Source organism: Abramis brama, assembly GCF_963993115.1.
Source record: "Abramis brama genome assembly, chromosome: 6".
Taxonomy (NCBI): domain Eukaryota; kingdom Metazoa; phylum Chordata; class Actinopteri; order Cypriniformes; family Leuciscidae; genus Abramis; species Abramis brama.
Genome location: NC_139968.1, coordinates 46,386,073 through 46,412,118, shown reverse-complemented (window position 1 = coordinate 46,412,118; position 26,046 = coordinate 46,386,073). Strand labels below are relative to the sequence as shown.

The window sequence follows — 26,046 nt, the reverse complement described above, 5'->3', positions numbered from 1 at the left end:
TAAAATGCCATAATGTATTATATCTTGTTTTCGGGGGGGAAAATCAAAATTAAGTGAGTTTTTTCAAAATTATCTGCCAATGGGGTCAGAAAAATAATGTTACTTCAAACGGAAACAAGATCATTTTTTTGACCCCATTGGCAGATAATTTTGCATGTTTTAAGCAAAAACTCACTTAATTATGATTGTTTCCCCAGAAAACGAGACATAATATCTTATGGCATTTTACTACTTTATTAAATCCATTTTGATTTAAGATTTTTTTTTATGTTGGACTGGAAACAAGACAAAAATTCTGAGTAAGAAAAGCATTTTTGCAGTGTAACACTGGGACATATAGTCATAACATTTAAGTCAAACTTACATCAATTTCACTCAGTATGACGTCTACAATACTGCCCACCACGATTACGAAATCAAAGACGTTCCAGGGGTCCCCGAAGTAACCCTACCAGAGAAACAGCTTTTAAATATGTCTCATATTTCATATGCACATTTCTGCATGATCAAACACATCTTATACAGTCCATCTGTGTCTGATTGATAGTTTACACTGTTTTATCAAGTAAAAGTCTTTTAGTGTAATTGTGTGTCTTTAAATCTGCACTGATGAAGTAAATGTAAGAATAACTTATATTCTTGGTAATATTTAAACTGGACTGAAGCAGCTTAGCTTTACTTGATTATCCAGACATTTAATAGAAAAATCATGAGCATCAAATATGATCATCAGGCTTTTGAGGGAGGTTTATTTGTTCATCATTGCATTACATCACATTATATGTTTTAAAACTAAAGAGCTTTAATCATAAGCATTCAAATATCATCTTACTAAGACATATTATTGGCAGATATTGATATTTACATGCATTTTATGTAAGGATCTGCTATAGTGTTATAAAGATCTCATTGGTTTGCATTACAAGTATCAGAATTTCATCACTCTTTATCCATATAAATACCAGCATCTGCACCGAAGTGCATATTTTTGTTCAGTTTAGTTTAGTTTCTGAATAAAATGTAGCGTTTTCCCCCCTCCATATTCTAACTGTAGCAGATATGAGCCATAAAAGCCTGATGTATCAAATATGATATTCAACAAACACTTTTAATAAAATATTTTGTCTAAATGACTATTATTTCATGTCAGGCTTTACAGAGTTAATATAATTATACTTCATACTAGTATGAATTAACCATTTTGGTTCCACTTTATTTTGATAGTTCACTTTAGACATTCTACTAACTATAAGTAACTTTTCAACTACATGTCATCTAACTTTCATTAGAGTATTGTTAAGTTAGGGTTACACCATGTCCTAACCAGACGCGATGCCATAAGATTCCAGCAACAAATAATTTGTCTGTCCACATTAGACGCGACGCGACTGCAACAAAATCAATCAAAACCTACAGCCAATCAGAACAGCGTGTGGGCGGAGTCAGCCAATCAGAACAGCGTGTGGGCGGAGTCTCGCGGCGAGTGCACAGCACCAGAGAGTAATCTTGACGGCACTTTTTTACATGGATACACGGCACACAAAATGGATAAGTAGCTACATAATCAAATTCACAAATATGACACCATTTAAACATTATTCAAATACATAGGCTGAGTTACTAAAACAATCTTTGTCAAAGAATACACTTGTTTGTTCTCAGTTTGAACGTTCTTGTTTCCATTTGTTTAATTTCAAGATCTGAGGTGAATTATCCATTGTTGCTTTTACAGCCTCAAAGCTGGAGCACTAAATGATATTCAAAGTCACATGACACGCTTTTAACATTAAATAAAGCACATAAACAGTCCCTGAGATTATCATCGCCACACTTTGTGTTTGTTGTTCCAGCGCGACGTCGCAGAAAAATAGAAACTGCTTCTAAAATAGAATCGTCGCGTGTCGCCGTCGCGGCCGGTTAGGACAAACACTGATTAACATGGAAAAGACGCCTTTTATCGCGCGTCGCGTGTAGTTAGGACACGGTGTAAACATCAAGATAAAAGTGTGCGGGAAAAGTTCTGTGTGCTATGAGTTGAATTAGATTTAGTCAGTGATTATGTTGGGGTTCAGGTTAGTAGAATAAGTTGACTTGTAGTTGCAAAGTTAAAGTCAGTAAAATGTCTGTTGGAGGACCATCAAAATAAAGTGTTATAAGATAGTAAGCAGACAGTCTACTAATACTTTATTGAGAGTTAGCTGACATGTAGTTGCAAAGTGACTTATAGCTAACAGAATGTTCAAAAGGGACCATCAAAATAAAGTGTAACCGCAAACTTTTAAAAAAAATATTTAGTCTAAATGACTATTATTTCATGGTAGGCTCTACAGGGTTAACATAACTATAACTACTGTAACTACTTTTTAAGTATTATGAATTAGTCGTTTTCTGGCAGCCCAAACGCAAGACTCACCTTTGCTTTGAAGGCGCCGAGTTTGAGTAACATTTCCACTGTGAAGAGAACAGTGAAGATGACATTCAGCATGTCTGAAAGATCGGTGATGTGATCCGACTGGTTACAGTGCTGAAGGATAAACAAATTCAATATGTATAATTACATCGCTTCACTTCAGAAGACCTTTATTAACCCCTCGGAGCCTGTGGAGCACTTTTATCATAGATAGATGCACTTTTATCATGGATAGATGCACTTTTATGATGGATAGATGCACTTTTATGATGGATAGATGCACTTTTATCATGGATAGATGCACTTTTATGATGGATAGATGCACTTTTATGATGGATAGATGCACTTTTATGATGGATAGATGCAATTTTATCATGGATAGATGCACTTTTATGATGGATAGATGCACTTTTATGATGGATAGATGCGCTTTTATCATGGAAAGATGCACTTTTATGATGGATAGATGCACTTTTATCATGGATAGATGCACTTTTATGACGAATAGATGCACTTTTATGACGGATAGATGCACTTTTATGATGGATAGATGCACTTTTATCATGGATAGATGCACTTTTATCATGGAAAGATGCAATTTTATGATGGATAGATGCACTTTTATCATGGATAGATGCACTTTTATGACGAATAGATGCACTTTTATGACGAATAGATGCACTTTTATGACGAATAGATGCACTTTTATGATGGATAGATGCACCTTTATGATGGATAGATGCACTTTTATGATGGATAGATGCACTTTTATGATGGATAGATGCGCTTTTATCATGGATAGATGCACTTTTATCATGGATAGATGCACTTTTATCATGGAAAGATGCACTTTTATGATGGATAGATGCACTTTTATGACGGATAGATGCACTTTTATGATGGATAGATGTACTTTTATGATGGATAGATGCACTTTTATGACGAATAGATGCACTTTTATGACGGATAGATGCACTTTTATGATGGATAGATGCACTTTTATGATTGATAGATGCACTTTTATGATGGATAGATGCGCTTTTATCATGGATAGATGCACTTTTATCATGGATAGATGCACTTTTATGATGGATAGATGCACTTTTATGATGGATAGATGCACTTTTATGATGGATAGATGCACTTTTATGATGGATAGATGCACTTTTATCATGGATAGATGCACTTTTATGACGAATAGATGCACTTTTATCATGGATAGATGCACTTTTATGACGAATAGATGCACTTTTATGATGGATAGATGCACTTTTATGATGGATAGATGCACTTTTATGATGGATAGATGCGCTCACTTTTATGATGGATAGATGCACTTTTATGATGGATAGATGCACTTTTATGATGGATAGATGCGCTTTTATCATGGAAAGATGCACTTTTATGATGGATAGATGCACTTTTATCATGGATAGATGCACTTTTATGACGAATAGATGCACTTTTATGATGGATAGATGCACTTTTATGATGGATAGATGCACTTTTATGACGAATAGATGTGCTTTTATGATGGATAGATGCACTTTTATCATGGATAGATGCACTTTTATGACGAATAGATGCACTTTTATGATGGATAGATGCACTTTTATCATGGATAGATGCACTTTTATGACGAATAGATGCACTTTTATGATGGATAGATGCACTTTTATGATGGATAGATGCACTTTTATGACGAATAGATGTGCTTTTATGATGGATAGATGCACTTTTATGATGGATAGATGCGCTTTTATCATGGAAAGATGCACTATTATGAAGGATAAATGCACTTTTATCATGGATAGATGCACTTTTATGACGAATAGATGCACTTTTATGATGGATAGATGCACTTTTATCATGGATAGATGCACTTTTATGACGAATAGATGCACTTTTATCATGGATAGATGCACTTTTATGATGGATAGATGCGCTTTTATCATGGAAAGATGCACTATTATGAAGGATAAATGCACTTTTATGATGGATAGATGCACTTTTATCATGGATAGATGCACTTTTATGATGGATAGAGGCACTTTTATGATGGATAGATGCACTTTTATCATGGATAGATGCACTTTTATGATGGATAGATGCACTTTTATGATGGATAGATGCACTTTGATGGACTTCCAAAAAATATATACCCATTGACTCCCATTATAAACCTTGAAAGAGCCAGGACATTATTTAATATAACTCTGATTGTATTCGTCTAAAAGAAGAATGTCATATACACCTAGGATGGGTGAGTAAATCATGGGCTAATTTTCATTTTTGGGTGAACTCTCCCTTTAACTCTGTGGTTGTGTGTTCTCACCTGCATCCCCAGACACATGGTGTTGAGCATGATGAGGAGGAACATCAGGTACTCAAAGTAGCATGAGGTGACGATGTACCACACCTGATACTGATACGGGTTCTTCGGGATGTAGCATCTCAGAGGACGGGCCTTCAGCGCGTACTGGACACACTGGCGCTGACAGTGGAGAGGTGCGTTATAAACTGGAATCGTGAGACATCAATAGGTGTTTGTGAAAGTTAGTGGTGGAATGGATAACAAAATACCTGGTTCGGATCATTTACGGATTGAGACATTCACAGATTATTTTTCGGATCAGCAACTTTTTATATATATATATATATATATATATATATATATATATATATGGGAGGAGGGGGTTTAACTTTGCTTTTCATTTATTACTTAAAGCTCACTTGAATTTATTCGATACCACATCAAAAACTACTAGCCTAACTGATAAAGTTCAAACATTATTAAAAACAAGTGAACAGTCAGTAATAAAATAAGAACAAATGTACAAATTACGAGCAGAGATGAATACTAAATAACAAAGTCACAAAGTCTAACAGTGTATTCAGGTACAGAAATTGATAATTAAGCCTAAATGTCAAATAACACTATTTGTTCACTGTAGAAATTAAATATAGTTTTATCGTTGTTAAAGCTGTATTTTGTTGTTTTATTGACATTAATGACACAGACGACAGCAGGAATATTAGGCTGCTGTCACTTTAAGACTGAATATACCGTCACACATCCAGTTTCTTTCTCAACTGTTCATTCATGACAGAACCGAGAGAATACTTGCTGGGACGGGTGTTTAGACATCATTTTGTTTTTATGTCCGTTCAAGCGCGAGGAAACGCGAAAGAGGAATCAATCCGGTGTTCGAGCGCTGTCTGACACACGCCTCTCTCTCTCTCTCTCTCTCTCTCTCTCCGTCTCTCTCTCTCTCTCTCTCTCTCTCTCTCTCTCGGTCTCTCTCTCTCTCTCTCTCTCTCGGTCTCTCTCTCTCTCTCTCTCTCTCTCTCTCTCGGTCTCTCTCTCTCTCTCTCTCGGTCTCTCTCTCTCTCTCGGTCTCTCTCTCTCTCTCTCTCTCTCTCTCGGTCTCTCTCTCTCTCTCTCTCTCTCTCTCGGTCTCTGTCTCTCTCTCTCTCTCTCTGTCTCTCTCTCTCCCTCGGTCTCTGTCTCTCTCTCTCTCTCTGTCTCTCTCTCTCCCTCGGTCTCTGTCTCTCTCTCTCCCTCGGTCTCTGTCTCTCTCTCTCCCTCGGTCTCTGTCTCTCTCTCTCTCTCTCTCCCTCAGTCTCTGTCTCTCTCTCTCTCTCTCTCTCGGTCTCTGTCTCTCTCTCTCTCTCTCTCTCTCTCTGTCTCTCGGTCTCTCTCTCTCTCTGCTTCGAGTCCCGATTTTCGCCTCTTCTTCTGTGTTTAAAATTGTTTAAATGTGTAAATTGGCAAGACAAATTATAAACTTTCACTCTACGATGGTTAAATTTAGCAGTTAATCCGCTGATCAACAACTGCGATCCGTTTCACCCCTAGTGAAAGTGCGGTACCTGGTTTTTGTCCAGCTCGCAGTTTTTGAACTCCTGCTCTCCCTGTTCCTGGAAGGTGACGATGACGAAGCCCACAAAGATGTTCATCATGAAGAAGGCGATGAGGATGAGGTAAACAATGAAGAAGATGGAAATCTCAATGTGGTTGTTGTAAATAGGGCCAACGTTTTCCAGATTCGAGTCGATGGCTTTATACAACAAGCTGTGTAAAGGTACAATTGGGAGAATGGGTTTGCGTCAACGTTTTGATCAAAAGCTGTATAGACAACAAACATGAAAGGAAGTTTATTAAAGGATTAGTTCACTTCAGAATTAATTTCCTGATAATTTACTCTCCCCCACGTTATCATTTTCTAAAAAAACAACATTTATATACCATTTAACCACAAATGCTCGTCTTCCACGAGCTGCGATGCGCCACACATTACGTAATCAGGTTGAAAGGTCAAGCGTGACGTAGGCGTAAGAACAGACCGAGTGTTTACAAAGCCAATGTGCAAAGACTAAGTCAAACGCTATTTACAAATAAATAAGGTAGAACAACGATGTCGGACGATTTTGAAGTTGGAGGAGAAAATGTGATGGAGTTTTTCGCCCTTCCCTACATTTCTGAACCAGATCACGCGTGACCTTTCATCGTTTACGTAATGTGTGTCGCATCACAGCTAGTGCAAGATGAGCATTTGTGCTTAAATGTATATAAATGTTTATTTTTTTATAAAATGTCCGCTGGTTTGTCTAGTTAAGACTCTTATTCCTCGGCTGGATCGCGTCGAGACTTTGAAGCTGCACTGAAACTCACATTTGGACCTTCAACCCGTTGGACCCCATTGAAGTCACTATATGGAGAAAAATCCTGGAACGTGTTCCTCAAAAAATTTCTTTTTTGACTGAAGATGAGTCAAATCGGTGAGTAAATTATCTGGACATTTTCATTCTGAAGTGAACTACTCCTTTAAACACCTACTCTGGCCAGCCTTCGAATGTAGAGACGGTGAAGAGAGCCAGCATGCCGTTCAGAATATTGTCGAAGTTTAAGTCGCTCTTCATCCACACGCGTTGACGGAGCACCATGTCATGAAGAGCGTGTTCCTGGTGTTGGATAAACGTTCCCCTGAGAGCATCACCGAAAGAGAGAAGAATTATGTGGATTTGTAGAGTTTCAGATCTCGGAGTGAAGGAGAAATGAATGAAAGTTCAACCGTACTGGCATTCTTCAGCCGTCATTTTGAGCGGGTCTGTGCAGGAAAAAAACTTCCCCTGCCAGATTAACAGAAAAACAACAACATTAAATTCTCCTCTTTACCAGACACACAAAGACTAATGGGTGTTGTGAACTCTCTGACCTTGAAAAGCTGGACACCAATGCAGGCGAACATGAAGTCCAGGAGCATGGTGACTAAAACGATGTTTCCGATGGTCTTGATGGCCACAAACACGCACTGGACTACGTGCTAAAAGACAGCAAAGACAGATAAATGGAGGAATGGGACATTTGTCTTGTTGTATTCTCAAAACTAGACTCACTTTGAGGCCTTTGGCTCGATTAATGGCTCTTAAAGGTCTCAACACTCTCAGGACCCTGAGGATCTTCACCACCGAGATGGCACTCGATCTATAGAGAGGCATGAGGACTGTAAATAAACGTCATTTTCTAAATAATTTTGTTTTATTTACATAAGCCTTCGGCTGTTTGTATCTAATGTCAGCACAAGGCCATATTGCTTTTAAATCTCACTCCATTCCCATGGACAGCAGGGAGACGCCGACGACAATCAGGTCCAAGATGTTGAAGGAGTTCCGGCAGAAAGACCCCTGGTGTAAGAAGGCGCCGTACGTGGTCATCTGCAGTGGACGGAGAAGAAATTAACCATTCACAGAATCCAAATATAACAAAACAGCTTTTCTGAACGCACACCGAACTCTCGTCTCACCTTTAGCACAATCTCTGCTGTAAAAACTGAGGTGAAGACATAATCAGCGTAGGCCAGGACCTGGAGCGGAGAAAGAAAGGTACAGCGGCAGGTGTGTGTACACTCTCAGAAACAAAGGTACATAAGCTGTCACTGGGGCGTGCATAAAGAGTGCATATGAGTACCTCAAAGTACTAGTACCAAAAGTGTACATATTAGTACCTAAATGGTACATATTAGAACCTTTTTAAAGGGGACCATCCCAGTTTTGGGGTATAGATGGTGTATAGAGATGTGCGAGTCTTGAGATGGTGTACCTGGTTCCTGAAGGACATTGGGTCGATGGGGTCCTCCGCAGCCAATGAGATACTGCTGAGCAAGATGAAGAGGAGGATGATGTTGGTGAAGGTCGTGGCGTTGATGATGCGATGGCAGAGTTTACGAAACCTGAGCAGAGAGACATCGTTCCAATAAGGTAAACATTTTTTTTCTTACTGCAAAACATTTAATTGTGTCTGAGTATCATGAACAGAAATCATCAGGCTAAAGAACACTTACACAAGGAGCGTTTGCCTGAGGTTTAAAAACACCATAGAAGAACAACCAGCCGAACTAATATACACTTCAGCATTATTAAAGACAATAAACACTCAGTGATTAAAAAAGAACAAATAAAAAATTAGCAATCACAACAAATAGACACAACTGAACAAAGATACGATTGAAATCAACAGTGTTTTAAGATTTTCAGGTTCAGAAAATGGAATCAAATGTAAAATAACACTGTACTTTATAAATAAAATATACATTACAAATATAGTTACAAAAGGAATATTAGTGTTATTATAGAGACGGCATGAATATTAGTGTTATTATAGAGACGGCATATATATTATATATTATATTAGGAATATTAGGCTGCTGTCACTTTAAGAGCTGCCGGATCCGATACACTGATACACATGAACACAGAAAACAGAGTCTCTCGCTTCAATGGTTTAGAGTCATATTGAAACGCTCACAAAGGAATCGATGAGAGGAATCAAAATTTTTATTTTATAATAAGTATCCGATTCCTGACCTCAAGTATTCGATTCCCAACCCTAATTAGGGTGACGGAAAAGCATCCGAAAAGCATGGAAAAGCATGATGTTTTTACTTGTTTTGCGGGCCGAAGATGAAGAAGGAACTGGCCTCTGGCATCGGCACCACGGTCTCCTTCAGCTGCAGGTCTGCCATTGGACGAGGCCGAGGACTGATGGGAATCTCTGGCTCCTCCTCCTCATCGTCACCTGACCACGTCAATCACAACGTCAGCGGTAAAACATACGAACTGAATAAACTAAGCTAAATTATCCTTTATGCTTTACCTGGGAAATCAGCTGGAGGAAATGGATCTTTAATCTCGTTCACATTTGATTCAAATTCATCTACTTTGAGCTGCAGATTAATATAAAGAAACACTTATCTTAAATATGCTAAAACTGACATGTTGGCATCAGTGCAATTATCAGTTTTTGTTCATTGTCCGAATACAAAATACACTTCTAACACCATTTCACAGTAATATTCTGATGTCATTCTGTCAGTTTTGACCTTGGCTGTGGTGGGAATCCCGTCAATCTTGGCTCTCTGCTCGGCTAGTTTCTTTGCCAGCATGGCCTTGTCTTCCTCGCCTTTATCGGGTAGGTTTTCTCTACACCAAGAAAAAACAATGTATCAGAAATTTCTGTAAAAATCAAGCGTAGCATAAGTTCTGGCAGGTCACGTCAGTGACTCAGCTGATCCACGTCTACCTATAGGAATACAATGCCTATCACTGTATTCATATATAAGCTCCTTCAGTATTATCAGCAGCTATCGCGTTTCTCAGGAGCTGATTACCCTCCTCCCTCCCCAGCTCCACCTCTCGTTTCTCAGGAGCTGATTACCCTCCTCCCTCCCCAGCTCCGCCTCTCGTTTCTCAGGAGCTGATTACCCTCCTCCCTCCCCCCTCCCCAGCTCCGCCTCTCGTTTCTCAGGAGCTGATTACCCTCCCCCTCCCCAGCTCCACCTCTCGTTTCTCAGGAGCTGATTACCCTCCTCCCTCCCCAGCTCCACCTCTCGTTTCTCAGGAGCTGATTACCCTCCTCCCTCCCCAGCTCCGCCTCTCGTTTCTCAGGAGCTGATTACCCTCCTCCCTCCCCCCTCCCCAGCTCCGCCTCTCGTTTCTCAGGAGCTGATTACCCTCCCCCTCCCCAGCTCCGCCTCTCGTTTCTCAGGAGCTGATTACCCCCCACCCTCCCCAACTCCACCTCTCGTTTCTCAGGAGCTGATTACCCCCCACCCTCCCCAGCTCCACCTTTCGTTTCTCAGGAGCTGATTACCCTCCTCCATCCCCAGCTCCGCCTCTCGTTTCTCAGGAGCTGATTACCCTCCTCCATCCCCAGCTCCACCTCTCGTTTCTCAGGAGCTGATTACCCTCCCCCTCCCCAGCTCCGCCTCTCGTTTCTCAGGAGCTGATTACCCTCCTCCTCCTCCTCCAAACTGTATGCTAATTGTCAATCGTATTTGAGGATAGTGGTCCTGACAGAAGTCTCTTTCTCATGCTATTGACCTTTGTCACTCACCTAAGAAGCCTTTTGCGTTTCTTCTCCTCTGTCTTCTCTTTCTGGGCCGAGGTCAGACTCTCCGCCTCAGCCAGATTATCCACCGCGATCGCCAGGAAGACATTTAAGAGAATATCTGCAGTTAAATGCTCAGGAAAGACATCATCCTTTTCACATGGAATATCTACAATTCACACATTTGTGTCGCACGAAGGATACAATTTCCACAGATGAACAGGATAATGAAGTAAATGCTGACCAGGATTCCAGGCACGGCGGGACCTCCGTGAGCCATGATGCCGTCGTACATGACGTAGTTCCAGCCTTCACCTGTCAGGATCTAAAACAGAGAGAATACAAGACACTGGAGAGGCTTTGTGGATCCAAACATCTCGCTTATCATACTCACTTAATAATGTTGGGTTAAAAATAACCCAACGAGTAACCCAACTATGGGGTGGTATAGCACCTTCCCAACTGTGGGTTATTTTAACCCAATGCAATGGGGTAAAAGTAACCCAACAGTTAATTATTTTTATTCATGACATTTAAAAATAAAATAAAATACACTTTGTTTTCAAATACAGATTGTTTGTTTGTATAAAACAATAAATATGTCTCAAATATTTTTAAACTAGGAACTAAATATTGGGGAGTCTAGAATTTAATGTAAATATACATAATTGTGTACATAAATTCAAAATACACAAGTGTACATACAACATACGTTTTTAACCCAACAGCCGAGTTATTACTACAAATTACCCAACAATTTAAAAAATGACCCAACATAGTGACCCAATATGTGTAACCCAACGGTTGAGTTAAAAAAAAAGAACCCAACGTTTTTTACTGTCTATGAATGATAAATGTACCTGGAAAACCGTGATCAGAGCCTGAGGGAAATTGTCAAAGTTGCTTCGTCTCACATACTCATCTGGAAAATTAAACTTCCCCCCGAAAACCTGCATGCCAAGCAGAGCGAAGATGACGATGAAGAGGAAGAGGAGCAGAAGCAGGGAAGCGATGGAGCGCACAGAGTTCAAGAGAGACGCCACAAGATTACTGAGCGACGTCCAGTACCTGAAAATCACGCACAGTTCTGATAAATTCTCATACATACACGCCTGGTTCTTCTGGTCTTCACGGTGGTGACGAGAATCACATACCTTGTTACTTTGATGAGACGCAGAAGCCGAATACAACGCAGTATGGAGATCCCCATGACAGACATTATGTCCATGTTAACGAGAATGAGCTCCAGGATCCCCACAGAAACCACAAAGCAGTCGAAACGGTTAAAGAGGGACATGAAGTAAGATGGCAGCCCCATTGCGTACATCTTCAGAAACATCTCCACCGCAAACAGAGACAACAGCACCTTATTGGTATTGTCTGCAAATGAGGTAAAGCAACATAAATAAATACCCTTATGGAAAATCCAGCTAAAATCAACTTGGTTGCTGGATGTTCATTAGTGGCTTATAGTAATTTAGCAGAATGTTAGACTTTTGGGATCTGTGGCCATAACAATCCACTTATTCTTTTGTGTTCCACAGAAGAAAAAAGTCATAGAGGTCTGAAATGAGTTGAGGGTGAGTAAATGATGACAGAAGTTGAACCTTGGAAGTTGGTGAGAGACTCGGACTGATCATGGTGTTCGGTTGCGATTGCCAGAGTGTTGAATAACACCAGCAGAATCACCAGCCAGTAGAACAACCTGGACTTCACCCACACACGACACTTCCTCCTAAAAAATCGGTTCCATCGACGCGCGTGTCGACTGTAAAACACATGCAGAGAGAAATTCAAAGCATTTATGTTTTAGAAGTTAAGTCACCTTCATTTATACAGCGCTTTTAACAATATAGATTGTTTCAAAGCAACTTCACAGTGATATTAGGAAATTAAAGTAACAGAGATTGTTTAGGCTTTACAGCATCTCTAGAATAAAGTTATTGTCCAGCTAAAGTTAGTTTTGATTGATTCACTTCCGTTGTAAAGATCATTAGTTATTAACTTAGGGGCCGCTAACACGATACCGTTTTAACAGAAAACTTTTAATGCGTTCTGGCTGCTTATTTGCACGGCAACAGTGTTTGGAGCTCGAGAACGCAAACTTTGAAATAGGTTTCCAAGTTTAAAATTTTTGAAAACGCTATCAAAACCTGAATCTGTGAAAACGCTGACGGCGTACACATGCATATCACGTGTTTAGTCTATAGGTATGCAGGTTTGAATATAAATATGTGCAGCCGTGTAGTCTTCTTTAAAAACTGACCACACCAAATTACTTGTCTGGCCTGCACAATACAGATTTTTTTGTCGCTTCCGCATATCCATGCGAACTGGAATCATTTTGACAATGTTTTATGTGTACAGAGGTGAAGGGAAGGGAAGGAGGCCTTCACAGGGGAGAGACTAGTTGACATTTCAGGACTGCGTTGTCGTCGTGTCCAGGTGCAGGTCCTTCATCAGATCTGGATACGGTCTAGAAGTATCCTCCTGGACATGAAGTCAATCATTCCCAACAGTGCATGTGTCATGTGTCTCAAGATCGCTCAACATACACATAAAACATGAGTTTGTTGAGTCCCTCCAACTCATAGAGAGTTTCTGATTCTGATCCATCCTTCTGAAGTGGGAGCAGACCTGTGGAGACCAATTGTGCCACATTTAACCAGATTTCATACCCCATGAGCCTTGGTTCTCAACGGCTGTAGCTTGTTAAAGTGTTTGTGAGTGTTTTTGAGCACCTTGCCCCTCCTGGTCATTGTCCATGACCTCTGCCTGTATGATCCACTCCATGTATCCCTTCAGATCCTCATCGAACTGCTGACGCTCCCGCAGAATCTGATACTCTCCACTTCGAGAACTCTTTTCTCGCTCCTTAGTGAACTCGCTGACCACAGAGAAAGAGACAAATATGAGATGGTGTGCGGCAAAATCTCTGAAACATATCACTACTAGTGGTGGAACGGATGGTGGAATTCACGGTTCGGATCATTTACATTTTTTTAGCCATGGATTTTTCGGATCAGCAACAAAAAAACGTTAAAAGTAATGTAAGGAAAAAATGCCATTAAGGCATTATTATAAAGAATTATAAACGTTCTCTCTATGATGGTTAAAAATATTACATTTATTCACACCGCGAATCACATGCGTGCCAAACTGTGGAGCAGCTGATCCGTACGGATCACGGATCAACTACCAATCACTACCAGTCAAAAGTTTGGACACTCATTCTAAATCATTATTCTGAAATATGGACAGTAACTTGTAGAGTGATAGTACAGATATACCACAGATGCTTGGACTTACCCGCACAGAACCCCCAGAACCAGATTCAAGATGAAGAACGAGCCCAAGAGAATCAGAGTCACGAAATACAGCCAGGGCCACTCCATTCCAATCGCATCATTCACCTGTAGGAAGACAAGAGTCGGCTGTCGGATCCCTATCATAGTCCTTTATATCAGTATATCAGGTCTTGGAGTCTCTACTAAGGAGCTGACAAGTTTAATCAAGTGTGTACGGTTGGGGATCTGGGGGTACTGTTTGGGGTTCTGCATGACCATGTTTGGGAACCACTGCTCAATAGGGGCTTTCGCACCGGAGGAACCTTCTCATAGTTCCTAGAACTATTGGCGGAAGTACTCAGATTTTGGCGTGTTCGCACCGCAGGAACTAGGAACTATTTTAGTTCTAGGAACTCCTTTTGGAGGAACTAATTTACTCCTACTTCAGAGTCGGGTCTAAACCAGCACTATAGGAACTACCAGTGACGTTAGTGTTCGCTGATTGGCCGAACGCACGCGAAGCACAAGCATTTTTAAAAAACATTGGTGAAAACACACAGATTATAGCCTATATATTTACTCCAGAAACTAACTCTACGAACATGGAAAACAGTGATAGATGGACCTCTTAATCTTTACGCTGAGGAGAAAATCCAACGCAACTTTGAGGAGACCAAGAGAAACGATTATGTTTATGTATTTCTGCTCAGCAACACTGGACATCAAACACACGGCATACGCTAATAACTTTTCATTACTGTCTACTTTCTATGTATAACACTTCTATCTAATAACGTATTAGACAGGACTGTTAGACAGATCGTAAACTAACGAACAACTACTAAACAACCATCAAAATAAAAGCCACAACAACAAGGACGTCACTTCCGAGTTCCTACTGGCGGTGCGAATTCAACCAGGAAAACGTTCCTAGGGGAACCATTAGTTCTCGGGGAATTGACCTAGTGGCGAGTTCATAAAACTACCCGGTGCGAAAGACCCGTATGTGTCACTGACCCAGTACAGAACATCGGTCCAGCCCTGAGTGGTGATGCACTGGTATACAGTGAGCATGGAGAAACCCAGATTGTCAAAGTGGGTGATGCCGTCATTTGGCCCGGGCCAACCACCACGGCACTCGGTTCCGTTAAGAGGGCAACGCCTGCCGTTACCAGCCTGAGCGCACGGAGCTGCACTCTCGCCGTCCCCCGTGGCAATGATATCTGTGACATATATCAAAACAAAGACAAAATTAGACAAAATTTGCATTTATCGAAGGAAACACCAGTGCCTGCAAGATGGCAAAAGGAAAACATTTAGGTAAGTTTCGATGTTGGTTCTATGTAAGTTCACTTCATCTATCTTGCATCATTTCTTACCTGTGCCGGTGTGGTAACATGTTTTATGCATTTTGCATTTGAAAAGCTCCAGGCCTATGATGGCATAGATGGTGACCATGAAGAAGACCAGCAGAGAGATGTGGAACAGGGGCAGCATGGACTTGAGAATGGAGCTCATCACCACCTGCAGGCCTGGAGGAGACATTACACTTTAACCAGCCAACTCAAAAAAATTAGAAAGGTGAGCAGAAGAAGGTGTTGTCACTTACTGGGGACCCCGGAGACGAGCCGCAGGGGCCGCAGGACTCTGAACGCTCGGAGGGCTTTCATGTCAAAACCGCCCTTCTGTTCCACTGGCGCCTCGACACCGCTGATGTTATTGATGAAGTCCACCACAACTGTGAACAACCTGAGGGACGTCACACAGTAGGTGTTTGTGTACTTTGGGTGTTTCTGGCCATATTCAGGGAGTGGTGTGTATGTCTTACCCCATTGTCACAATGACAAAATCTAATATATTCCAGCAGTTCCGTAAATAAGCATCGGCATGAAAGAGTAATCCATACGCCACGATCTTCAGGAAGCATTCCATCGTGAATATGATGAGAAAAATGTACTCAAGACTCTCCTGTGAACGTACACACGGAAAATTGAGATGAATGGAGCTGTCAGCACACTTCAGTACAACATACTGACTCAAGGTGTTTGGTGTCAATGGGTGCTTTTCCACTTCACAACTCTTTTTTTTTTTTAGTTTGAATATCTGTCTTGACGTATCTTTTTATATTCTGGGAACTTACACACGTTGGGTTTGGTGGGAACGTGGCAAAGAATTCCGGTTTCAGTCGAGGCATTTTGAAAACAACCCAGACGCTGAGAATTTTATAACCAACATGGCACCTACTGCTTGAAGCAGACACTGTGTGTATCTACTGACATTTAGATGGATAGATAGATAGATGCATAAGCTTCATCACAAAACAAAACTAGATGCAAGTTTATTACTATACAAATGCTTTGATCTGACAAATTGTATTACAAACCACAAAATCTTTCAGATAACACTGCAGTGATGAGAGAGCTCTGCGAGTGTGTGAGAGCATATAGTTGAAGTTTGTGTCTAATTTTAAAACGTCTACACATGCAGCGTCCCATAGGCATGCGGTCAAAGCACCTGCTTCTTTCAGTCACCTGAGTCAAGGTCACGCACGCTTACAAGGGTTTAGTGAGATGAATATCTGGCATTAGGTGTCAGCCATTCTGCCAGAAGATACATCTTAACTAGCCACTTGTTCATTTAGGATATAGTTCAATCTTTTATAAGAACAGAATACAATATATAAATATGGAAACATTTAAATCACCCTATTTTATGTTATTAAAAGGTTTTTAAACAGTCTACAGTGGGTGGAGTCTGTAAGGGGGTGGAGTCTATATGTTATATGTTGAGGGAGTGTATGAGGGCGGGGTCTATAGGTTGTTTTAGGTTTATTAAGGCGGAGTCTACAGGTATTGGGGAGGGGTTTATATGTTGAGGGAGTGTATGAGGGCGGGGTCTATAGGTTGTTTTGGATTTATTAAGGCGGAGTCTATAGGTATTGGGAAAGGGTTTATATGTTGAGGTTGTGTATGAGGGCAGGGTCTATAGGTTGAGCATGTGTCTTGAGGCGGAGTCTATAGATATTGGAGAGGGGTTTATATGTTGAGGTTGTGTATGAGGACGGGGTCTATAGGTTGAGCATGTGTCTCGAGGCGGAGTCTACAGGTATTGGGGAGGGGTTTATATTTTGAGGGAGTGTATGAGGGCGGGGTCTATAGGTTGAGCATGTGTCTCAAGGCGGAGTCTACAGATATTGGGGAGGGGTTTATATTTTGAGGGAGTGTATGAGGGCGGGGTCTATAGGTTGAGCATGTGTCTTGAGGCGGAATCTACAGGTATTGGGGAGGGGTTTATATTTTGAGGGAGTGTATGAGGACGGGGTCTATAGGTTGAGCATGTGTCTCAAGGCGGAGTCAACAGGTATTGGGTAAGGGTTTATATTTTGAGGGAGTGTATGAGGGCGGGGTCTATAGGTTGAGCATGTGTCTCAAGGCGGAGTCTACAGATATTGGGGAGGGGTTTATATTTTGAGGGAGTGTATGAGGGCGGGGTCTATAGGTTGAGCATGTGTCTTGAGGCGGAGTCTACCGGTATTGGGGAGGGGTTTATATTTTGAGGGAGTGTATAAGGGCGGGGTCTATAGGTTGAGCATGTGTCTCGAGGCGGAGTCTACAGATATTGGGGAGGGGTTTATATTTTGAGGGAGTGTATGAGGGCGGAGTCTATAGGTTGAGCATGTGTCTTGAGGCGGAGTCTACAGATATTGGGGAGGGGTTTATATTTTGAGGGAGTGTATGAGGACGGGGTCTATAGGTTGAGCATGTGTCTCAAGGCGGAGTCAACAGGTATTGGGGAGGGGTTTATATGTTGAGGTTGTGTGTGAGGGTCGGGTCTATAGGTTGTCTTAGGTGTATTAAGATGGAGTCTTGTGTGTTTGCGTGTGAGAGAGAGACTCACTAGGTTGCTGTTGGTGTTATTCGTATCTTCTTCAGGCATTGGCATGAAAACGGCCAGAGCTACACAGTTTGCAAAGATGGTGAGGAGGATGATGATTTCAAACGGTCTGAGAGACACGTTCAGGAAAACACACCAGCTTCTATTAAAGTGAGAAATATATTCCTGCAGTGATGCGCATTATAATAATGTGTGTTGTACCATAGTGATCTACATGGCGTCTCAGTGTGTTGTTGTGTGTGCGCTAGCATTCTCTGAGCTTAGCATGTCTGTATTTAGTGAGCTGGAGGACAGAACAGCTGTTCTCTCAGAATATCAGAGCACTGTGCTGAAACACTGACATTTACACACACACTCATGACTAAATCACCTCATTAACGGTCTGTCATCTCATAGTTGCTAGCTGTGTTTGAACACTTGTTGACTCTAGTAATGAATGACTTTTATGTATGCTTGTTTACTCATATGCAGAAATGAGATAAAACGGAGATTAAATTAAGATGTTTGTTTAGTATAATACAATATGTCAGCAAATAGTCTAATTAAGTTGGTGTTGAACTGAAACATAACTGAGAACTTCTTTAAGACCACTGATCTATGAAAGACATTTTTTTTTTTTATTGTTATTTATTTTTATAAATTTTTTGCTGCTTAATATTTGTGTGGAAACTGATAAACTACCATTAAAATGTTTGGGGTTAGTTTTTTTAGTTTTTTTTAAATTAATACTTCTGACAGGACAGGAAAGATGTTACAAAAGATTCTATTTAAAATAAATGCTTTCAATTCATCAAAGAATCCTGAAAATAAAAATGTACCACAATTTACATAAAGATATGCAGCAGCACATCTTACTTCAACATTGATAATAATCAGAAATGTTTCAAATCATCATATTTGAATGATCTCCGAAGGATCATGTGACACGGAAGACTGGAGTAATGATGCTGAAAATTACTTTTACGTACTTTAACAGCATGCATTAAATGAACGGACATGTTTTAGTGACTCTGCACAAAAAAACATTATTGTAATTAAAAACTTTTTCTGATTTGTTAAAGGATACTTCCACTCTACAATGTTGATGCAGGCCTTGCGGAAGGGGTTCTTCAGCGTGAGGAAGAGGAGGGATCGTGCGGGCCGAGGGTTTCCACCTGTGGCCTGGAGCTTCTTGAGTTTCTCTCTCTGCTTCCTCTTCAGCGTCTCTTCATCCATGATGAAGGAGGTCATGGGTGCTTCGCCACCGCCCTCCATGATCCGATCAGAACCGAGCAGGAGGCGCGGGAATTCTGGAGATCAGGTACTCGGCTCAATAGTTCAGGATCTTCTCGGGACTCAAAAATGAAGCTCTCTGTCTGTCTGAATCTATTCCTCGCACTGTCTCTCTCTGCTCTTGTGTGGTTAGTACTGCAGCTGTCTGACTTAAAAAATAAATATAGACAATGCGTGTCACTCACATGCGTGTGTGTGTGTGTGTGTTAGGGGACAACAGAACATGACACAGTTATGGTCACAGAGAGATAGATGAAGAGGCAGGACATTAGCACAGTCATAACTTTGGAATGTTCTCATTGGCTTTTTCTGTTTGGGCTTTGTGACATCACTGATCTGGCAAACCAATCAGCTCACAGATAAATCTCTGTGAAATTTGGTGTCACAGTTTTTTATGATTGTCCCAATGATTATTGTGTCTCAACAGTGCAAATAGGTGAACTGTCAACGTCATATTTCATAATTATTATTACATTATATTTATATATGGTTTATTAATTTTAATAATAATACACACACACACACATATATATATATATATATATATATATATATATATATATGTATATATATTTATATTAAAACATTCAAAATATAGATATATTAATATTCTATTTAAATTCTTTGAGGTTTTTAAGATCACAGTGTCATACATGTGTCAATGAGCAGACATAAAACCTCAACAACAAAACCTGGAGAACGATATGGATGTCTAAGTGAAAACAATCTCATTCCAAGTATAATTTAAGGTTTATTTGAATTTAGGAAATTTAAAATCACAGTACACATGATCACAGAGCGATCGCTGGGAGTTCAAGGTCAGAAACTGGCCGTCGTGTTGATTTCAAGGCTTTTTTGGGCGCCGTGACCCCTGTGCCCTCATGTCCCAGTCTGCAAAACACACTCTCAGTGGGAGACTTCACACAAGCAAACACCAGAACGTTTAACTCATTTAATGTTCATTGGGAAAGTGAGAGACGAAACCATGTTGATGACCTGAGTCTGTGGTAGAGTAGTGAGTTTGATGTGAAACTCGAGGTCGGGGACCAGATCTGTTCTGTGGGGTGCGGACTGGATCAATTCCTTTCCTAGAGCTCCTCCTGTCCGATTTTAGGGGAAATCGGATCTATTGGAGACGTCCAACAGATTATTTAGGCGAGCCGAAAGAACACCACAGACACAGTACAATCAACATGGGAAAATCTCACAGCGTTTTGCCAGATGAGAAGTTTATCTATGTATCATCTTTTTACTCTTTTAAATTTCATCTTTATATCTCTTTTAATGCCTTTTATAACTGTTTTAATTTTACTTGCTTTTATTTTGTGATTATTTTAATTCCTTTCTGTGTAAAGCTTTTTGAATTACCATAGTGTATGAAATGTGCTATATAAATAAACTTGTCTTGTCTTGCCTAACTCATTTATCTAATTTCTGAAGATTGCATTGGTTTATTAAAGGTCAGACTTAATGAAACGTCTGACACATTTTTTTTATGTCTCTTTTTGAATTAGAAATTGTGGATTTGCATCAATAGGGGCTTTCGCACCGGAGGAACCTTCTCATTGCTCCTAGAACTATTGGTGGAAGTTCCCGGATGTCGGCGTGTTCGCACCGCAGGAACTAGGAATGATTTTAGTTCTAGGAACTCCTTTTGGAGGAACTAATTTACTCCTACTTCAGAGTCGGGTCTAAACCAGCGCTATAGGAACTATCAGTGACGGTAGTGATTGGCCGAACGCACGCGAAACACCAGCATCCGCCATTAAAAAAAAAGCTGTCTACTAACAGATTATAGCCTATATATTTACTCCAGAAACTAACTCTACGAACATGTAAAACAGTGATAGATGAAGCTCTTAATCTTTACGCTGAGGAGAAAATCCAACGCAACTTTGAGGAGACCAAGAGAATCATGATTATGTATTTCTGCTCAGCAACACTGGACATCAAACACACAGCATACGCTAATAACTCTTCATTACTGATTACTTTCTATGTATGACAGTTCTATCTAATAGGGTATTACAGGACCGTTGGACAGATCATAAACTAATGAACAGGAGAATGCGAGAACTGTGAGCTCAGTCGTTCTCAGCACTGTCAAAATAAAAGTCACAACAACAAGCGTGTCTTACGTCACTCCAGAGTTCCTACTGGCGGTGCGAACGCAACCAGGAAAACGTTCCCAAGTGAACCTTTAGTTCTCGGGAAACACCCTGGTGGCGGGTTCCTATAACTACGCGGTGCGAAAGCCCCTATTAAAACACATGCTAATATTTGAGAATCACTCAGAATCAAAGTTGGTGCATGATAAAAGTCGCTAGGATACGATGTTTTCTGAACGTCTTTAACTCCCAACAGACTCCTCAGAAGACGATTCGGAAATGGAAAGAGGCGACGCCGTTGCGTTCTCCTCCGCGCTGCCCGCGTTCTCCACCAGTTCCTGGAGGTATTTGATGTAGCGGATGGCCGCGCGCAGCGTCTCCACTTTGCTCAGCCGTTTGTCCGTGGTTGCGTTGGGCAGGTGGTCGCGTAGCTTGGCGTATCCCTGGTTCACGCACTTCACTCGCTGGCGTTCCCGCTCGTTGCGTTTCTGGATGAAGGCGGGCTCGAATGGGCATTCGTAGACGCCGAAGCTGCCGTGGAACGGCGGGAGATACGACAGTAGTGACGCGCCGCCACAGTACGAGCCGTCGTAAACTCGCTGCTCAACGTGAGTCGGGTATATGAACAGCGGTAGCGAGCGACCTAGAGGATCTGAGTGGACGTCATTCCCTCTGTAACCACCAGAGGGCGCACAGTACCTACTGCTCCTGCCCAAACGGCAATGAGATGCGTCCATTTTGAGGTGTGGAGTTGCTATTGGTGTCGTTCGTTCATAAATGAAAGCCAAGCCCGAGGAAGTTTATCTAAGACTGATGGATTAGCGTGCGTTTCCTGAAGCGAGGAAGCATCATCCTCTTCCCCGGTCTCAATGATAGACGCTCGGAAAACGGCTTCTGCTGCTCTTTGAAAGCCCTGTGAAGGATTTTGAGAGAGACAGACTTGAGTTTAGACCAGAAGACTTCAAACACACTCTAGATTAACTTAATAACCACTTAGTCTGAGGTTCAAATACGCAGGATAAACCCGCGGCTGGTCCTTGCAATTAACACGGATTTGACATAAAATACTGGCGAAAAGACCCAAAACATATGCAAACGTCTCTGGTTTCATGTGCTGCTGCATTCCAGATCGCCAAATAATCACACATTAGGTTTATTAACAGACATTTGAAGTTAAATAAAGTATGCTTGTAATGTGTTGGGCAAACATTAGCATGTTTCTGGCCTAAAGATATGGCAGTGTGTCGGAGCTGAGGACATGTAATCCATCTCTAATTCACGACATTGTGTACAACACACGAGTTACGGGATGTGCTAGACAGGAGCGGCCAGAACTCAAAATAAGCGGCGGATCTAATCCCTCTTTTTTGATTTAGAGACATATCTGCGCTTGTCTTGTGTGTATTTGAGCTCGAGGCGAATCATTAAATGATGTCTAATTTGTCTCTCAGTGGAATTCCCCTCGAATTAATGAGAAAAATCATCAATGAAAACGTCATACAGCTACAAAGAAAAACAATCCCGCACACTTCTTGTGTAAATACTTGTGTTCATTAGTCGCTGATGCAGATTTGAGTAAAACAAAGATCATTTTAAATAAATCTGAGCGTGTAGCACCAGTTAAAACATAATTGTCTTTATTTTTCAGAGATGTATGAATATTAAACAATGCAAATATAAATCCTAAAAAAATAACTTTACTGAAATAAATCATTTGTAACAATTCTGAATATATTTAACCAGTTAAATGTAAATAAAAAGTAAGTTTTAGGCTTAAAACAAGAAAAAAAATCTCAGGATGTGGGTGTGTATATAACTTCACATAACTTCAATATTCCATAAATCAAATATATTCAAAGTAACATACAAGCATATTTATGCATATAATACAAAAAACTAAAACTATATATAATAGCCAAAGGCTTAGAGAACAAACAAAGAAATATATACACACACACACACACACACACTCAAATAAATAAATAAATATATATTTCTCAATAATCACAAAAGCAGCATGCAGTCTATATAGGCCTATATGTATATGCAATACATTTTTGATTTTTTTGTTATATGCATATATATATATATACTAATACTGTACAAACGGATCATTTAAATCTAAATGTATTGCAGTATTAAAATGGATTAGATATTAGACACAACATTAAAGCATCTTCTGCACATCAACATCTCTTCATACAGATTCCCTCTTAAACTGCAGCTCAACTGATCTGTCGTTTAGTCTAAACTTGACCTGCACAAACTCGTTGTATTGTAACGTTTGCTGCGTTATTACAGACACAACCAAAGGAAGGACTGAGAGACAACGTACCTGAGGAACACACCTCTGCCGTGTGTGTCTTCACACTCCTGAGTGGTGTTACAGGTGAGCTGCCAGTGCTTTACCTGTCGAGCCGCGGCCCGCCCTGCGTGTGTGTGTGTGTGTGTTTACGCTCTGACATGAACATTTCAAAGGCAGGATGAGCCTCAGGAAGTCGGCAGAGATGGATTTGTGTTTTATGTCGAGTCTGAAATTACAGCGGGTGCAGAAAGGCTGTTTACTGATCTCAGATCTGTCATCCACACACTAAAGCACATTCATCCTGGAATATCTTCAGTCCAGATTCACAGATGATGACGAGTGCTTCATATCCGCTTCAAATGTAGATCACTGTATGAGTGTTTACAGTATCTGTCTATCTGTCTATCTATCTATCTATCTATCTATCTATCTATCTATCTATCTATCTATCTATCTATCTATCTATCTGTCTGTCTGTCTGTCTGTCTGTCTGTCTGTCTATTGTTTGATCATTCCATCCATCCATGTGTCTATCTGTTTATCTGTCTCTATATTGTTCTGTCTGTCTGACTAAACCTGTCTGTCCGGGTCCGTCCATCAGTCTCCTGAACACACACACACACACACACACACACACACACTCAGGAATCACTCATCATCATGTTGACGTCAGCGGAGGAACGTGAAGCTCTTCAGTTTGTTTCAACATCGCTGAGGTTCCAGACCTTCATCCAAACCTCTGTCATCATCATTTGTTCATCCCGATCCCGATCCGACTCCCAAAACACGGGAAAACAACCGTATCCAGTGACACAGCTGTATTAGTTCAACTTTCAAGTTTTATTTATTTATATAGCACATTTAATAGCAACGTTGCCCAAAGTGCTTCACAGTTATGACTAAAAAACAATAAAACATGCATATATAAAAACATTTCCCGAGCCTAGCCAATGAAGGCATGACCACACACTCTTAGACACACACACACACTCTTAAGACACGCACACACTCTTAGACACACACACTCTTAAGACACACACACACTCTTAGACACACACACTCTTAGACACACACACTCACACAACTGTATAGTGAGCACTGCAAAAAATGCTTTTCTTACTCAGTATTTTTGTCCGGTTTCCAGTCCAGTCCCTATCTAAAAAATCTTAAATCAAGATGCATTTACTAAAGTAGTAAAATGACAAGATATTATGTCTTGTTTTCTGGGTAAATAAATCAAAATGAAGAGAGTTTATGCTTAAAACAAGCAAAATTATCTGCCAATGGGGGCAGAAAAATAATTCAAACGGAAACAAGATTATTTCTCTGACCCCATTGGCAGATAATTTTGCTTGTTTTAAGCATAAACTCTCTTAATTTTGATTTATTTACCCAGAAAACAAGACATAATATCTTGTCATTTTACTACTTTAGTAAATGCATCTTGATTTAAGATGTTTTTTTCTTTAAATTTGGACGGGAAACGACAAAAATACTGAGTAAGAAAAGCATTTTTTTGCAGTGAGATCAGTGTAGAGAGAAAGAAAACTAAAGAAAACTAAGTTATTATTACAATGTACAGAATACCCTTAACTAAAAGATAAGTTAAAATTATACGTTTTAAACGGAGACGTAAAAACCTCTATTGGTTTGAAGGGAAACGGCTCCTAAAAGGTCAGTAATGTAATTTGGGGACATTATGCAGTGCTTTAAAAAACATTAATAAATCTTATAATCGTTATGACGGTATGAAGCACAGCCCACACTCACACACAAGTGTGTTTGCGAAACTTTGAAGGAGGATCGCGTTTAACCGTCTCTCAGCAGCAGCGGATATGAACACACACACACACACACACACACGGCCCTAAGCGCTAAACACTCAGCAACAATTAACACATCTCTGTGTGTGACAGAAATCATCTGACGTGATCATAACATCACCTCCTCATTTCCACAGGTGCGAGTGTGTCCAGGTGTGTGTTCAGGAAAACGTGATGACACTGCGTCTGTCAGTGCTGTGTGTGTGTGTGTACAGTGCTGTGTGTGTTACAGTTGTGTGTAGGATATACTGTGTACAGCCTGTTGTTTTTAAAAACATTATGTTAAAAAGTAGTATGCTTCATTGTTCATTGGACGAGCTCACAGAGACTGTAACATCATACATCAGTTTCTGTGAGGATTTATGCATCCCTACCAGGACTTACTTATCATTCAACAATGATAAACCATGGTTCACACTAAAACTCAGACAGCTTCGTCAGGTCAAAGAAGATGCCTACAGGAGTGGGGATAGGATCTTGTATAATCAGGCCAGGAACACATTGACAAAGGAGATTGAAGTGGCTAAGAAGAGCTATGCCAAAAAGCTGGAAAACCAG

General features: G+C 40.5%; 1 protein-coding gene across 1 annotated transcript in view; it reads right to left on the bottom strand.

Annotated features, from left to right (window-relative positions):
* cacna1sa (calcium channel, voltage-dependent, L type, alpha 1S subunit, a) overlaps positions 1-19,692 on the bottom strand; it is a 29,888-nt gene extending 10,196 nt beyond the window's left edge. The window contains exons 1-28 of the mRNA XM_084117943.1: positions 19,047-19,692; positions 17,984-18,089; positions 15,915-16,054; positions 15,696-15,835; positions 15,466-15,618; positions 15,104-15,309; positions 14,109-14,212; positions 13,541-13,686; positions 13,355-13,436; positions 12,407-12,567; positions 11,954-12,179; positions 11,660-11,867; positions 11,004-11,124; positions 10,806-10,920; positions 9,793-9,892; positions 9,567-9,636; positions 9,356-9,488; positions 8,514-8,643; positions 8,218-8,277; positions 8,022-8,128; positions 7,811-7,898; positions 7,630-7,737; positions 7,491-7,543; positions 7,251-7,397; positions 6,284-6,485; positions 4,746-4,904; positions 2,414-2,524; positions 365-448 (exon numbers count right to left, since the gene is read on the bottom strand). Of these exons, the coding sequence (XP_083974069.1) occupies positions 365-448; positions 2,414-2,524; positions 4,746-4,904; positions 6,284-6,485; positions 7,251-7,397; positions 7,491-7,543; positions 7,630-7,737; positions 7,811-7,898; positions 8,022-8,128; positions 8,218-8,277; positions 8,514-8,643; positions 9,356-9,488; positions 9,567-9,636; positions 9,793-9,892; positions 10,806-10,920; positions 11,004-11,124; positions 11,660-11,867; positions 11,954-12,179; positions 12,407-12,567; positions 13,355-13,436; positions 13,541-13,686; positions 14,109-14,212; positions 15,104-15,309; positions 15,466-15,618; positions 15,696-15,835; positions 15,915-16,054; positions 17,984-18,089; positions 19,047-19,234 (3,648 nt within the window). The 5' untranslated portion in view covers positions 19,235-19,692. The remainder of the gene's footprint in view (positions 1-364; positions 449-2,413; positions 2,525-4,745; positions 4,905-6,283; positions 6,486-7,250; positions 7,398-7,490; positions 7,544-7,629; positions 7,738-7,810; positions 7,899-8,021; positions 8,129-8,217; positions 8,278-8,513; positions 8,644-9,355; positions 9,489-9,566; positions 9,637-9,792; positions 9,893-10,805; positions 10,921-11,003; positions 11,125-11,659; positions 11,868-11,953; positions 12,180-12,406; positions 12,568-13,354; positions 13,437-13,540; positions 13,687-14,108; positions 14,213-15,103; positions 15,310-15,465; positions 15,619-15,695; positions 15,836-15,914; positions 16,055-17,983; positions 18,090-19,046) is intronic.
* Between the last annotated feature and the right edge of the window lie 6,354 nt (positions 19,693-26,046).